The sequence below is a fragment of the Xyrauchen texanus genome, chromosome 36 (genome assembly GCF_025860055.1).
Source record: "Xyrauchen texanus isolate HMW12.3.18 chromosome 36, RBS_HiC_50CHRs, whole genome shotgun sequence".
Classification (NCBI taxonomy): Eukaryota; Metazoa; Chordata; class Actinopteri; order Cypriniformes; family Catostomidae; genus Xyrauchen; species Xyrauchen texanus.
This window is the reverse complement of record NC_068311.1, coordinates 2,732,041-2,747,191: the sequence shown is the minus strand read 5'-3', so window position 1 is coordinate 2,747,191 and position 15,151 is coordinate 2,732,041. Positions and strand designations below refer to the sequence as shown.

The 15,151-nt window shown below is 40.6% G+C and overlaps 1 protein-coding gene across 2 annotated transcripts in view; it reads right to left on the bottom strand.

Moving 5' to 3' along the window:
• LOC127629578 (interleukin-1 receptor accessory protein) overlaps nucleotides 1–14,884 on the bottom strand; it is a 37,005-nt gene extending 22,121 nt beyond the window's left edge. For both annotated transcript variants that reach the window (XM_052106675.1, XM_052106676.1), the window contains exons 1-2: nucleotides 14,348–14,884; nucleotides 5,557–5,645 (exon numbers count right to left, since the gene is read on the bottom strand). In XM_052106675.1, the coding sequence (XP_051962635.1) occupies nucleotides 5,557–5,645; nucleotides 14,348–14,349 (91 nt within the window). In that variant the 5' untranslated portion in view covers nucleotides 14,350–14,884. The remainder of the gene's footprint in view (nucleotides 1–5,556; nucleotides 5,646–14,347) is intronic.
• Between the last annotated feature and the right edge of the window lie 267 nt (nucleotides 14,885–15,151).

Here is a 15,151-nt window from a genome sequence, read left to right as displayed (position 1 = left end):
ACCTCAGTTATAATTCAGACCTCGTTTTGGAGGATTCGTAAAACATTAGTTATAATTTGGACCTCGTTTTGGAGGATTCGTAACACCTCAGTTATAATTTGGACCTCGTTTTGGAGGATTCGTAACACCTCAGTTATAATTTGGACCTCGTTTTGGAGGATTCGTAAAACACCTCAGTTATAATTTGGACCTCGTTTTGGAGGATTCGTAACACCTCAGTTATAATTTGGACCTCGTTTTGGAGGATTCGTAACACCTCAGTTATAATTTGGACCTCGTTTTGGAGGATTCGTAAAACACCTCAGTTATAATTTGGACCTCGTTTTGGAGGATTCGTAACACCTCAGTTATAATTTGGACCTCGTTTTGGAGGATTCGTAAAACATTAGTTATAATTTGGACCTCGTTTTGGAGGATTCGTAAAACATTAGTTATAATTTGGACCTCGTTTTGGAGGATTCAGTAACACCTCAGTTATAATTTGGACCTCGTTTTGGAGGATTCGTAAAACATTAGTTATAATTTGGACCTCGTTTTGGAGGATTCGTAAAACATTAGTTATAATTTGGACCTCGTTTTGGAGGATTCGTAACACCTCAGTTATAATTTGGACCTCGTTTTGGAGGATTCGTAAAACATTAGTTATAATTTGGACCTCGTTTTGGAGGATTCGTAAAACATTAGTTATAATTCGGACCTCGTTTTGGAGGATTCGTAAAACATTAGTTATAATTCGGACCTCGTTTTGGAGGATTCGTAAAACATTAGTTATAATTCGGACCTCGTTTTGGAGGATTCGTAAAACATTAGTTATAATTCGGACCTCGTTTTGGAGGATTCGTAAAACATTAGTTATAATTTGGACCTCGTTTTGGAGGATTCGTAAAACATTAGTTATAATTTGGACCTTGTTTTGGAGGATTCGTAAAACATTAGTTATAATTTGGACCTCGTTTTGGAGGATTCGTAAAACATTAGTTATAATTTGGACCTCGTTTTGGAGGATTCGTAAAACATTAGTTATAATTTGGACCTCGTTTTGGAGGATTCGTAAAACATTAGTTATAATTTGGACCTCGTTTTGGAGGATTCGTAAAACATTAGTTACAATTCGGACCTCGTTTTGGAGGATTCGTAAAACATTAGTTATAATTCGGACCTCGTTTTGGAGAATTCGTAAAACATTAGTTATAATTCGGACCTCGTTTTGGAGGATTCGTAAAACATTAGTTATAATTCGGACCTCGTTTTGGAGGATTCGTAAAACATTAGTTATAATTTGGACCTCGTTTTGGAGGATTCGTAAAACATTAGTTATAATTTAGACCTCGTTTTGGAGGATTCGTAAAACATTAGTTATAATTTGGACCTCGTTTTGGAGGATTCGTAAAACATTAGTTATAATTTAGACCTCGTTTTGGAGGATTCGTAAAACACCTCAGTTATAATTTGGACCTCGTTTTGGAGGATTCGTAAAACACCTCAGTTATAATTTGGACCTCGTTTTGGAGGATTCGTAACACCTCAGTTATAATTTGGACCTCGTTTTGGAGGATTTGTAACACCTCAGTTATAATTTGGACCTCGTTTTGGAGGATTCGTAACACCTCAGTTATAATTTGGACCTCGTTTTGGAGGATTCGTAACACCTCAGTTATAATTTGGACCTCGTTTTGGAGGATTCGTAAAACACCTCAGTTATAATTTGGACCTCGTTTTGGAGGATTCGTAAAACACCTCAGTTATAATTTGGACCTCGTTTTGGAGGATTCGTAAAACACCTCAGTTATAATTTGGACCTCGTTTTGGAGGATTCGTAACACCTCAGTTATAATTTGGACCTCGTTTTGGAGGATTCGTAAAACACCTCAGTTATAATTTGTACCTCGTTTTGGAGGATTCGTAAAACACCTCAGTTATAATTTGGACCTCGTTTTGGAGGATTCGTAACACCTCAGTTATAATTTGGACCTCGTTTTGGAGGATTCGTAACACCTCAGTTATAATTTGGACCTCGTTTTGGAGGATTCGTAAAACACCTCAGTTATAATTTGGACCTCGTTTTGGAGGATTCGTAAAACATTAGTTATAATTTAGACCTCGTTTTGGAGGATTCGTAAAACACCTCAGTTATAATTTGGACCTCGTTTTGGAGGATTCGTAACACCTCAGTTATAATTTGGACCTCGTTTTGGAGGATTCAGTAACACCTCAGTTATAATTTGGACCTCGCTTTGGAGGATTAAGTAAAACATTAGTTATAATTTGGACCTCGTTTTGGAGGATTCAGTAAAACATTAGTTATAATTTAGACCTCGCTTTGGAGGATTCAGTAACACCTCAGTTATAATTTGGACCTCGCTTTGGAGGATTCAGTAACACCTCAGTTATAATTTGGACCTCGTTTTGGAGGATTCGTAAAACACCTCAGTTATAATTTGGACCTCGTTTTGGAGGATTCGTAAAACACCTCAGTTATAATTTGTACCTCGTTTTGGAGGATTCGTAAAACATTAGTTATAATTTAGACCTCGTTTTGGAGGATTCGTAAAACATTAGTTATAATTTAGACCTCGTTTTGGAGGATTCGTAAAACATTAGTTATAATTTAGACCTCGTTTTGGAGGATTCAGTAACACCTCAGTTATAATTTGGACCTCGTTTTGGAGGATTCAGTAACACCTCAGTTATAATTTGGACCTCGCTTTGGAGGATTCAGTAACACCTCAGTTATAATTTGGACCTCGTTTTGGAGGATTCGTAAAACACCTCAGTTATAATTTAGACCTCGTTTTGGAGGATTCGTAAAACATTAGTTATAATTTAGACCTCGTTTTGGAGGATTCGTAACACCTCAGTTATAATTTGGACCTCGTTTTGGAGGATTCGTAACACCTCAGTTATAATTTGGACCTCGTTTTGGAGGATTCGTAAAACACCTCAGTTATAATTTGGACCTCGTTTTGGAGGATTCGTAAAACACCTCAGTTATAATTTGGACCTCGCTTTTGGAGGATTCAGTAAAACACCTCAGTTATAATTTGGACCTCGCTTTGGAGGATTCAGTAAAACACCTCAGTTATAATTTGTACCTCGTTTTGGAGGATTCAGTAAAACACCTCAGTTATAATTTGGACCTCGCTTTGGAGGATTCAGTAACACCTCAGTTATAATTTGGACCTCGTTTTGGAGGATTCAGTAACACCTCAGTTATAATTTGGACCTCGTTTTGGAGGATTCGTAAAACACCTCAGTTATAATTTGGACCTCGTTTTGGAGGATTCGTAAAACATTAGTTATAATTTAGACCTCGTTTTGGAGGATTCGTAAAACATTAGTTATAATTTAGACCTCGTTTTGGAGGATTCAGTAAACACCTCAGTTATAATTTGGACCTCGCTTTTGGAGGATTCAGTAACACCTCAGTTATAATTTGGACCTCGTTTTGGAGGATTCGTAAAACATTAGTTATAATTTAGACCTCGTTTTGGAGGATTCGTAAAACATTAGTTATAATTTAGACCTCGTTTTGGAGGATTCGTAACACCTCAGTTATAATTTGGACCTCGTTTTGGAGGATTCGTAACACCTCAGTTATAATTTGGACCTCGTTTTGGAGGATTCGTAACACCTCAGTTATAATTTGGACCTCGTTTTGGAGGATTCGTAACACCTCAGTTATAATTTGGACCTCGTTTTGGAGGATTCGTAAAACACCTCAGTTATAATTTAGACCTCGTTTTGGAGGATTCGTAAAACATTAGTTATAATTTAGACCTCGTTTTGGAGGATTCGTAAAACATTAGTTATAATTTAGACCTCGTTTTGGAGGATTCGTAAAACATTAGTTATAATTTAGACCTCGTTTTGGAGGATTCGTAAAACATTAGTTATAATTTAGACCTCGCTTTGGAGGATTCAGAAACATTAGTTATAATTTAGACCTCGCTTTGGAGGATTCAGTAAAACACCTCAGTTATAATTTGGACCTCGCTTTGGAGGATTCAGTAAACATTAGTTATAATTTAGACCTCGCTTTGGAGGATTCAGTAAAACATTAGTTATAATTTAGACCTCGCTTTGGAGGATTCAGTAAAACACCTCAGTTATAATTTGGACCTCGCTTTTGGAGGATTCAGTAACACCTCAGTTATAATTTGGACCTCGTTTTGGAGGATTCAGTAAAACACCTCAGTTATAATTTAGACCTCGCTTTGGAGGATTCAGTAAAACATTAGTTATAATTTAGACCTCGCTTTGGAGGATTCAGAAACATTAGTTATAATTTAGACCTCGTTTTGGAGGATTCAGAAACATTAGTTATAATTTAGACCTCGCTTTGGAGGATTCAGAAACATTAGTTATAATTTAGACCTCGCTTTTGGAGGATTCAGTAAAACATTAGTTATAATTTAGACCTCGCTTTGGAGGATTCAGTAAAACATTAGTTATAATTTGGACCTCGTTTTGGAGGATTCAGTAAAACACCTCAGTTATAATTTGGACCTCGTTTTGGAGGATTAGAAACACCTCAGTTATAATTTGGACCTCGTTTGGAGGATTCAGAAACACTAGTTATAATTCAGACCTCGCTTTGGAGGATTCGTGAAACATTAGTTATAATTTGGACCTCGTTTTGGAGGATTCAGTAAAACATTAGTTATAATTTAGACCTCGCTTTGGAGGATTCAGAAACATTAGTTATAATTTGGACCTCGTTTTGGAGGATTCAGAAACATTAGTTATAATTTAGACCTCGTTTTGGAGGATTCGTAAAACATTAGTTATAATTTAGACCTCGTTTTGGAGGATTCGTAAAACATTAGTTATAATTTGGACTTTGTTTTGGAAGATTTGTAAAACACCTGATACAATTTGCACCATGTCTTGCAGGATTCATAAAACATCTGTTATAATTTGGACCTTATTTTGTAGGATTTGTAAAACCTTAATTATCTTCATAACTCGCATAGATGGATTCATAAAACAAAAGTTAACTTCAGAACTCATTTTGGAGTATACAAAACAGTGATTGTCTTCAGACTTTGTTAAGGGTGATTGTAAAACCTTGTTTGCCTTAAGACCTCATTTTGGAGGATTCTGAATGGTTGCGTGCTATTAAACTGGTTTACAGGTACTTAGTGAATAAAATGCAGGTTTTTGTGCTTCAATACTGCACTGTAAAGTGTTTAGTGTTTTTCCATCAAACCTATAAACATCATCATCTGATTCATTCACTAATTTCTTGATTCATTTGCAGCATTCAGCACTATTTTCTGTGGATTAAATCCAGCACTATAATATTAAAGCCATAAAAGCCCATGAAGGAGATACAGACAGACCTCTGGAGATACCCCTGACAATTGGTGGAAAGTCCTAATGTGAAGCTGCTGATTGGATCAATTATTAAAATGTGAGATTTGATTGGTTAGTGAAAGATTGGCAGGATGGATATAGTCTCCAGGTGAGCGGGCGATAGAGGAATCATCCATCACTGGCATAATGACCTTCCACAGGTTGACCAATCACAACCTCTTAATCAGACATGACTCTCACCTGATTGGAGGGTGGCCTGAGTAACAGACGCAGAAAAGCTGCCCATCGACAAAATGCAAAGACAGAGAAGTCTGAAGACCAACAGTATCCTGAGGAGAGAGAGAGAGAGCAAGATACAATCATATTAGCTGGCTCTTGCCTTGAGTTCATCAGATGTTCGTCCAGTTTATTATTAGACTCCATAAAACATTCTTGAAGGTGTTTTTACAACCTGACAGTTTAAAGAGCACCGGGGGCAGACCAGGATGAATATTAATGGAATATATGGATTACGAAAGAAAAGAAAGGGGGAAGATGGAGGGAGAGAAAGACAGATAGAGAGAGTGATAGTGTTGGATGCCAACCGTCTCCCTACTGTCACTCCAGCAGCATACATCACTGCCCTGTAATGGCAAAACACACACACACACTACACACACACACACACACACACATCTGCCTACATCTCTGCTGACTCGTAGCCAAAGCACAAACTGGATATAAAATTATTCACTCATCCAATGATAAAATTTCTCAGGGGTTCATTGACAGGCATCCATAACAAGAGATCAATGGCTTTGAAAAGCCTTTAATTTAATGATTTATTAAAGGGGTCGTGTCATACAGTTTTGTAGCATTTAATTAGTTCCACTTATAGTGTAAGTCAAGTTTATTTTTGTGCCAAAATGTCATTTTTACAACCGTTTTCCATTCTCTCTCTGACTTAACAGGCTATTTTTTGCTACTGTTACTTTAAGAAACATGGACAGGGTTTTTCCGGCATTGAACATTTCGACAAATTCAATGACAGCCATCTTGCATTTGGAGCTTCATAAATGCTAAATAGGACTCTCGTGTTCTCACGTGCATCTGCGTTCAGCTGGACTGGGAATAGAAATCGGCCCGGGATTTAACATAGCAACTGGCCCAAGAGCGGGGTTGGTTGAGCCGTTTTGTGGTCCGTTCTGCATAATGCGCCGGCTCATGTTAGCTTAGCGCGGTCCATTCGGCACGTTTCGTGGACGACCCACTCCGACTCCTTGGTTCTCCCGATGGCCAGTCCGCCCCTGATCGGCCCCAAAGTGCATCGGCCTACCGGGAAAATGCCCGGTATGCCAAATTACCAGTCCAACCCTGTCTGCGTTTCACGTGAGTGTCACATGCACTATCTCTGTGTAGGCGAGTCCAGTAGTCGATATATTGCATTCTTGAAATTTGTGGTCCAGAGACAGGATCGCGCTATTCAATCCGGCGTCTCTCGATATCGCGTTGCATACCACAAAACGCTACGTGACCTGTTTGAATACGTCTGAGTTTTGGAGGAAAGTCAAACATCTCAAATGACTAGACACCGAACCTTGTCTGGTCATGTGTCTTTGTCGTGTAGTTTCCTGTTTTCCTCATGTTTCATGAGTTTATTAGTCTTGTCATCTTGTATCAGTTCTGTTCTGTTATTGGTCCGTATTTTATTAGTTCTGTCTTGTCATTGGATGCCTTATGTTGTTACCCTTTTGTTTGTATTTAAGCCCTCATGTTAGCTATTGTCTCTTGTTATTCCATGAGACTCATGATTGTTATGAAAGTATACAATAAGATTTGGTGAGAAACAAACCGAAATTGAATGTATCATTTAGTGAAAATGTTCCCTGACTGTTGATCTCCTGTGAGCGTTCACGATAGGACACGAGAGATTGGTGCGTTCGAGTGAAAACTTGTTTTGTTTATCTAAAAACAGGTCCTCCACAGCGATAGTGACAACAGAACTTAACTTGCTCACAAAACAGAGAACAGAACTTACTAAACATGTCCGAAGAGTTTGTAGTCCAAGAATTGATGCATTTCTATGCCCAGCCTTATTATTTTGAAATGGAGTACTCGTAAATCAAGAGGAAGCTACAGGCAGCCACAGTCACACCATGTCCTAACCTGACAGCAAACAACACTCGATAAAATGTACATTTTTGTCCTAGTTTTTGTCCTAACCAGTCCAATGTGAACTGGCACCGGTCAAATAACGTTCTTATATCAGTATATCAAATCCAGCATGTCATGAGCTGGTTAAAAATTACTAGATTTTGACCAAGAATGTTACACCTACTGAATGTTTTTGTGGAGTCTCACTCTCTCCAGGTCTGTCCCAAATACTCACTAGTTCAGAATGGAGGTGACAGACATTCACGTCTACTCCATCTCACTGTTTCATTGATGCTAAGGCTGGGCATAGAAATGCATAAATTCTTCGCCTTCAAACTCTTCTTAGGACGTTCTATTCTCTGGTTTGTGTGCAGCTGTGTTGTGTTTTCTGTGTATAATATTGCTGGTGGTCCCATTGAAGCGAAACAAAACTAGTTTCCGCGTGAACGCCTCACCTTGCTAGCAGCATGAACGCACGCGCACAGGAGATCAACGGTCAGTGATTTGAGCGGTTGTTTCTCACCAAATTTTATCATAACAATCACAAGTCTCATAGAATAATTTATTAGACTTCTGAATTATACTTTTGTGTTGTTTTGAATCTTGAAGAGGTGGCCACCATAAACTGCCATTGTATGACATCACTGAGCACAATTTCTCCCTGTGGCAGGGCGGAGGGTGGGGCCGGGTCATAATGCTACACACCCGGCCCCTTATCAGGCTAATCAAGCCTCTGAGAGGGATTAAGGGCTGGTGCCGAAACCCAGGAAGGAGGAGGGATGCGCCGTAGTGAAGTTCTTGCCGCTACCATCCACCCCAAAGGAGCAGCCGCGGCCGTCCGCGGGAGGATGGAAGAGCCCGGCCGCCTGGAAGTGGAGGAATGGCCGCCGACCACGAGGGGAGGAGGGGCTCCCAACCAACCGCCTGGAGTGGTTACCGCTGTCAGGGGTGGGAGAGACCCCTACCATCCACCAAAAACACGACGGGGTGTTCCGTCCACCAGGGGCCGGAGGACTGCCTCCGATCCGTCCGAGGAGGCACGGCTGTCGTCCATTAGAGGGTGGAGGAGTGGCCGAGGACCAAGCTACGGCGTATCCGAGAACGGCGAGATTCAGGAAGGCGGGGATGACCTGCCGGCAGACGGGGCCGTGTAAGGGGGGTGTAAGTCATGCCGGGGGCTCCCCAACCTGAGAGATCGAGGGAGGAATGTGGCAGGGCGGCTTATCAGGCTAATCAAGCCTCTGAGAGCGATAAAGGCCGACCGGAGACTGCAGTGCAAGAGAGAGATTTACGGCTGCCCGACACCTGTATATGTTTGTGTGTGTCTTTCTATTTAATTAAATATTATTTATATTGTTAAGCCGGTTATCGCCTCCTCCTTTCCATTAATTCCTTAGCACTCCCTTTGTGTTCAAATAAAGAAAGTCAACACAGAGGTGAGTAAACAATGACAGAATTATCATTTTGAATGATCATTCATCCCTTTAAAGAGACCATTTTAGCATTCGTTCTGCATACCAATGTAAATACATGATAATAGTAACAAATATGCATTTAGATAAACATGGGCTTCCTCAGAAGGGTGGCGGGCTTCTCCCTTAGAGATAGGTGAGGAGCTCAGTCATCCGTGAGGAGCTCGGAGTAGAGCCACTACTGAAAGGAGTCAGTTGAGGTGGTTTGGGCATCTGGTAAGGATGCCCCCTGGCCGCCTCCCTAGGGAGGTGTTTCAGGCACGTCCAGCTGGGAGGAGGCCTCGGGGAAGACCCAGGACTAGGTGGAGAGATTACATCTCCTCACTGGCCTGGGAACGCCTCGGGGTCCCCCAGTCAGAGCTGGTTAATGTGGCTCGGGATAGGGAAGTTTGGGGCCCCCTACTGGAGCAGCTGCCCCCGCGACCCGACTTTGGATAAGCGGTTGAAGATGGATGGATGGATGTAACTATATACACATTATATGCAATTTCAAGACGTCATACTGGAATTTCGACATTTTTAAAAAGCTTAAACGTTAGCAAAATAATGATAAAATAAACGATGTAAAATTATTATGTGCGAAAGTTAGAAGTACCATAATTAACAGCATTTGCTAAAACAGATTTTATTTCATATGAACGCAAAATGGACTTTATAACTAAAATATACCTAAAAGAATCTGGAAATCTGAGTGTGCTTTAGAGTATGCTTTCATAGTATATAAAAAATGACCTGATGTCTCATGATATTGCCCCTTTAAGATTAAGATACCGTAGAGTTAAAAATGAAAATGAATCTATAAAGTACAATAATGTTGCACAAAACGAGCTGGAATATCTTCACTGGCCAAATTCCTTATACTTAAACATTAAATTAAATTAAACAAAAATAGGTAGAATCATGGACTAGACGAAAATAAGCAAACACACACACTTATGAACTCCAGCAGACAGACTCAAAGTCTCGGGAGAGTCTGCGAGACGACATAAAATGATTGAAAACCTAATTAGCGCAGTTAGTGCAATGAGTCCAAAATAACGACATCATATCCAAACGCTTCAGTTCAGATAGAATCGCCATCCTGCTTATCTGAGCATCACAAATGTGCGTTTTAATTTCCCTGAGATACATTAGGGGGAAATTAGAGCATCTTGGGAATTCATTAAACTCATCTTCCAAAACCCACTTCATCGATTCACACAAGTTTGAATGAATCAGTAAATTACTTAAAAGGGTAAGTAGTGTCTTCAATCTAAGCTACTCCAGAAACACTTCAGTATTTGTTTGAGGGGAAATCGGATTATAAGGGAATGATCGATGCCGTCGTCGTCCAGTGAGAGACACAGAGATGGGCAGGAGACGAGACGGCCCGCAGAAGGCCAAAGACCCAATCAAATAATCTATCGGCAGAGAGTAAATGGCCAATTAGTCACTTAAGTGTACTGAGAACACACACTCTGTAACTTCAAAAATGTATATGCTTGTGTTAATTAAAGGAAGCATTTCTATAAGGGTTTAGCAGATGTTCAGAAATATGCTCTGGTCAATCTCAGGTGTTTAGAATTTATATAACTTGATTATTTACACAATGGCAAGAAAATGAAACCGGCTTTTAAAGGGGATTACGCTCTCAATCATATTGGTTCTGATTTGCTGTTGCTGTAGTAACCGAAGCAGGAGCTGCAAAGGCACAGCCCTCTTCCTGAAAGTGGGCGGGGAGCAGTAGCTCATTTGCATTTAAAGAGACACACACGAAATCAGCGTGTTTTTCATTCCACCCAAAAGAGGCGTTTACAACATGGTATAATAGATGATCCGTGGGGTATTATGAGCTGAAACTTCACAGACACATTCTGGGGAAACCTGAGACTTATATTACATCTTTTAAAAAGGGGCATAATAGGTCTCCTTTAAAATCTGTATTACAGTAGTAGTAAAATATATAATGGATAATGCCATTCAGACCGCTAGAGGGCGCCGCTTGCTCACACAGCACTGACTGAAGAGTTGAAAACAGAAATGCAGCCTTTTAAAGTTTAGTAAATGCACAAGGCCATAAAAACAGAACTCTCATTTTGCATGTATGTACGGTATATGATTGAACATGACAAATTCATACTATTGCAGTTCCACGGAAATGTCAACCACATCAATTCAAAATAAAACTTTAAACCAAACCGACTTTTAAAGGGGATTACGCTCTCAATCATATTGGTTCTGATTTGCTGTTGCTGTAGTAACCGAAGCAGGGGCTGTAAAGGCACAGCCCTCTTCCTGAAAGTGGGCGGGGAGCACCAGCTCATTTGCATTTAAAGAGACACACACTAAATCAGCTTGTTTTTGATTCCACCCAAAAAGAGGCGTTTATAACATGGTATAATAATTGATCCGTGGGGTATTATGAGCTGAAACTTCACAGACACATTCTGGGGAAACCTGAGACTTATATTACATCTTTTAAAAAGGTGCATAATAGGTCTCCTTTAAAATCTGTATTACAGTAGTAGTAAAATATATAATGGATAATGCCATTCAGACCGCTAGAGGGTGCCACTTGCTCACACAGCACTGACTGAAGCGTTGAAAACAGAAATGCAGCCTTTTAAAGTTTAGTAATTGCACAAGGCCATATTATGATTTCAATCTTAATTCAATCAATCATGCAGCATTAATAGATGTCATACCGATGTCTCAGAAGTAAAAGTCTGCTAGATTTGAAAGTGTTTTGGATGGTATCCCTCACCCGACTAAAGAAGGTGAATATCGGCCTATAGTTTTTGGTTAAATTCGGTATCGGTTAGGGATGGGAAGATGCGGTTATTTCACGATTCAGTTCTATATATGAAATGAGGTTCACAATTCGATATAATAACTAGGGATGCACCGATCCGATACCGGATCCGATACTGAAGCTTTTAGATGGATCGGGTATCGGTACGAAGAGCCTGATCCAAATCTGATACTGTGTGTTAGTCTTGTTCATTACTGTCAAACTAAAAAAAAGACATAAAAGAACCATAAAACACAATTAAATTAGTTCATATGACTAGTGCATTTTATTCGAGGCCACTTGAAGCGTGATATGAGCGTGAAGCGATCATCTGTGTACCACAACTGCTTTCGGGTCCTTGAATAACGTCTAACGTGCGAGTAAGGGCAGCCGGTGGAATCTCTGGTGCCCTCCTAGGGTAAGATGGTGCCCCCCTAGGGAGCTGGTGCCCTACGCAGACTGCATCGTCTGCTTATAGGGAGTGGCAGTACTGATATGAGCTATCACTGTTTGAAATAATGTGTAGAATTTACAAGTAATAACATTGAGTTTACATTGGTTTGTATAAGAAATGCTAAAATGGTTACTGTCACTTTAAGAGTTCAACGAGCACCTGCGAACATTAACGAGAATCTCTCTGTTTCTTTAGTGCATCCATGCTGTGTGAGATTGCAATTAATATTTCTTTTTACTTTTTATCTGACTGTAAAGAACAGAAAGGATATTAAAACACATTATTCAATGAAAGTTTGATGGACACACATCACACGGAGATAACGATCCGCTTTAAACTCAAGCACTTTTCATCAATAAGAGGCGATGTTCCAGGTATTTCAGTACTAACATTTTTTAAAAGCTAAATTCAAGCACTTAGAGGACCTTGTGTGAACTCTGTAAACAGTTTAGAATAAAGCGCAGTAGATGTAAAATCAAGCGATAGAGAGATTATGATGTTTGACGGGTCATTTCATGTATGATCACATGGACAGGAAACAATGTTGCAAATTTCGAAATATTGAGTTATGCCACGATATGGCTCGTCATTTTTCATTTTTGATTCGTGACATATCGAAATTCGATATATCGTCACATCCCTAGTATCAGTCAAAATTGTATATCTGTGCATATAATGTTGAACATATAGATATCTGTGAGTGAAACAAACCAATTAATTTCCATTCTAACAAGATGGAAAGTCATATTGAGGACATTTTTCTCCCAATTTGGAATGCCCAATTCCCAATGCGCTCTAAGTCCTTGTGGTGGCGCGGTTACTCGCCTCAATCCAAGTGGTGGAGGACGAATCTCAGTTGCCTCTGCGTCTGAGACTGTCAAACGTGCATCTTATCACGTGGCTTGTTGAGCGCGTTGCCATGGAGACATAGCGCATGTGGAGGCTTCATGCCATCCACTGCAACATCCACGCTCACCACGCGCCCCACCGAGAACGAACCACATTATGGCGACCACGAGGAGGTTACCCCATGTGACTCTACCCTCCCTAGCAACCGGGCCAATTTGGTTGCTAAGGAGACCTGACTGGAGTCACTCAGCGACTCTACCTTCCCTAGCAACCGGGCCAATTTGGTTGCTAAGGAGACCTGACTGGAGTCACCCAGCATGCCCTGGGATTCAAACTCGCGCCTCCTGGGGTGGTAGCCAGCGTCTTTTACCACTGAGCTACTCAGGCCCCCTTACCTGGAGTATTTCTTAATAAACTACCAGTTTTTTTATTTTAGAAGCTGTCCCAGGGTCAGAGCAAAAATGGCATAAATCTATTCAAACAAAGGAAGTGAAATGACTGAATATGCACCCCTATTTTAATAGTGATATTGTGATTTACACACACATACACACACACACACACACACACACACACACAGTGATCATTTTGCAATACAGATCCATCACCCCAAGTGGACGTTGTGTGATGTTAAACGGGTCATGGCACAATTGTTCTTACATGCTCCCGGAGCAGTATTTGGGGAAAAATGGGATTATAAGGGAATGATCGATGCCACGGTCGTCCAGAGAGAGAGAGACTGCGCTGGGCAGGGGACGAGAGGGGCCACAGAGGGCCAAAGACCTGATCAAATAATCTATTGGTAGAGAGTAAATGGCCAATTAGACATTGAGAACAAACACACACACTTGTTTTTATATCACTGTGGCCTAGTATTAGTTATTTCTTTATCAGCATTTTGCTCATTATATATGCTATCAGCAAACCCTCATTGAAACCCTTATGCATTTTAATTTAAGACATTATTTTTGTCCCTTTGTGGCTTTTTTCATCATTGTAATGACTAGGTATATTTCCCATTGGTCTAAAACACATAATGCAAAACCATAAATCATTCTATAGACTGAATGCAACCAAATATCTAAGATCAGGACTCAAGAAGTGCTACCAAATGTAAGAATTGGTCATTTAAAAATCCCGACGTGTCCTCCTTGATGTCTATATGGTGCTTCCAGCCCCTCTGATCTATATAGTCACATCTATAAACATTGTAAATGGGTTACAGTGTCATAATAACACGTTTGTTTAAAGTAAACTATACTGAAAATCACATACAAAATGATCGTTAGGCGTGAAAGAGTACAGCTCATGCGGAAGGAATGATGTTAAACGAGTCGTGGCTGTTTTACTTACATTGTCCCGGGGCAGGTGCGATTTATTCGGTTCTCTCGCTTCCGTCCGGGTTGCCGAGGGGTGCTGTAACAGAACCACAAACTTAGTCAAGAACACGAACCCTCTCTCTCTCTCTCTCTCTCAGCCGGGACGGCAGGATGATTTATCGGGCTCCTCCGTGCGTCACCGTCAATCGATAAAGCAAACCGGCGGGACTCTCATCCAATCAGCGCGACACACTCGAGCGCATATTTCACCTGTGAGTCTCGCGCTCAGGTGTAAAATACTCAGCGTTCTTCTTATAAACGCAATGTATGCGCGAGACTCGCGGCTAATATGTTCTTACACCACAAGATAAAAAAAAAGAGAACGGATTAAATCTTTTGAAATAAAACGATTTAAACGAGGTAAAAATTAACCTCGCATGCAAAGAATTAAATAAATATGAATCCGTATTTCCGACGGTAGAATAGATGAACGAGACAGGTAAACACGGGATATGTCGCAAAACCTAGTGAGGTGCCTAGAAAGGCAGCGACACTTTTTGAGCAGCCACTTTATTAGGCGTCACGCTCGTTTTGCGCCTTCGAAACGCGCGTGCATCAACGCTGCATTCGCGTGTGACGCCCAGAGGCGTTTCCAGCATTGAAGGACATCCGGGGCTTAGCCCAGACAATTTTACTAGCAACATACTAGCAACCACTTCCCTGTAGTCCAAAGCTGGTGAAGAGGGTATTCTTTGAGTTTTGCTCTGGCTGGGCCTGTTTCTACAGTTCCTAAATCTTCCACTCTAGTACTATCCTCAACATCCTCTCTCCTCCCTGA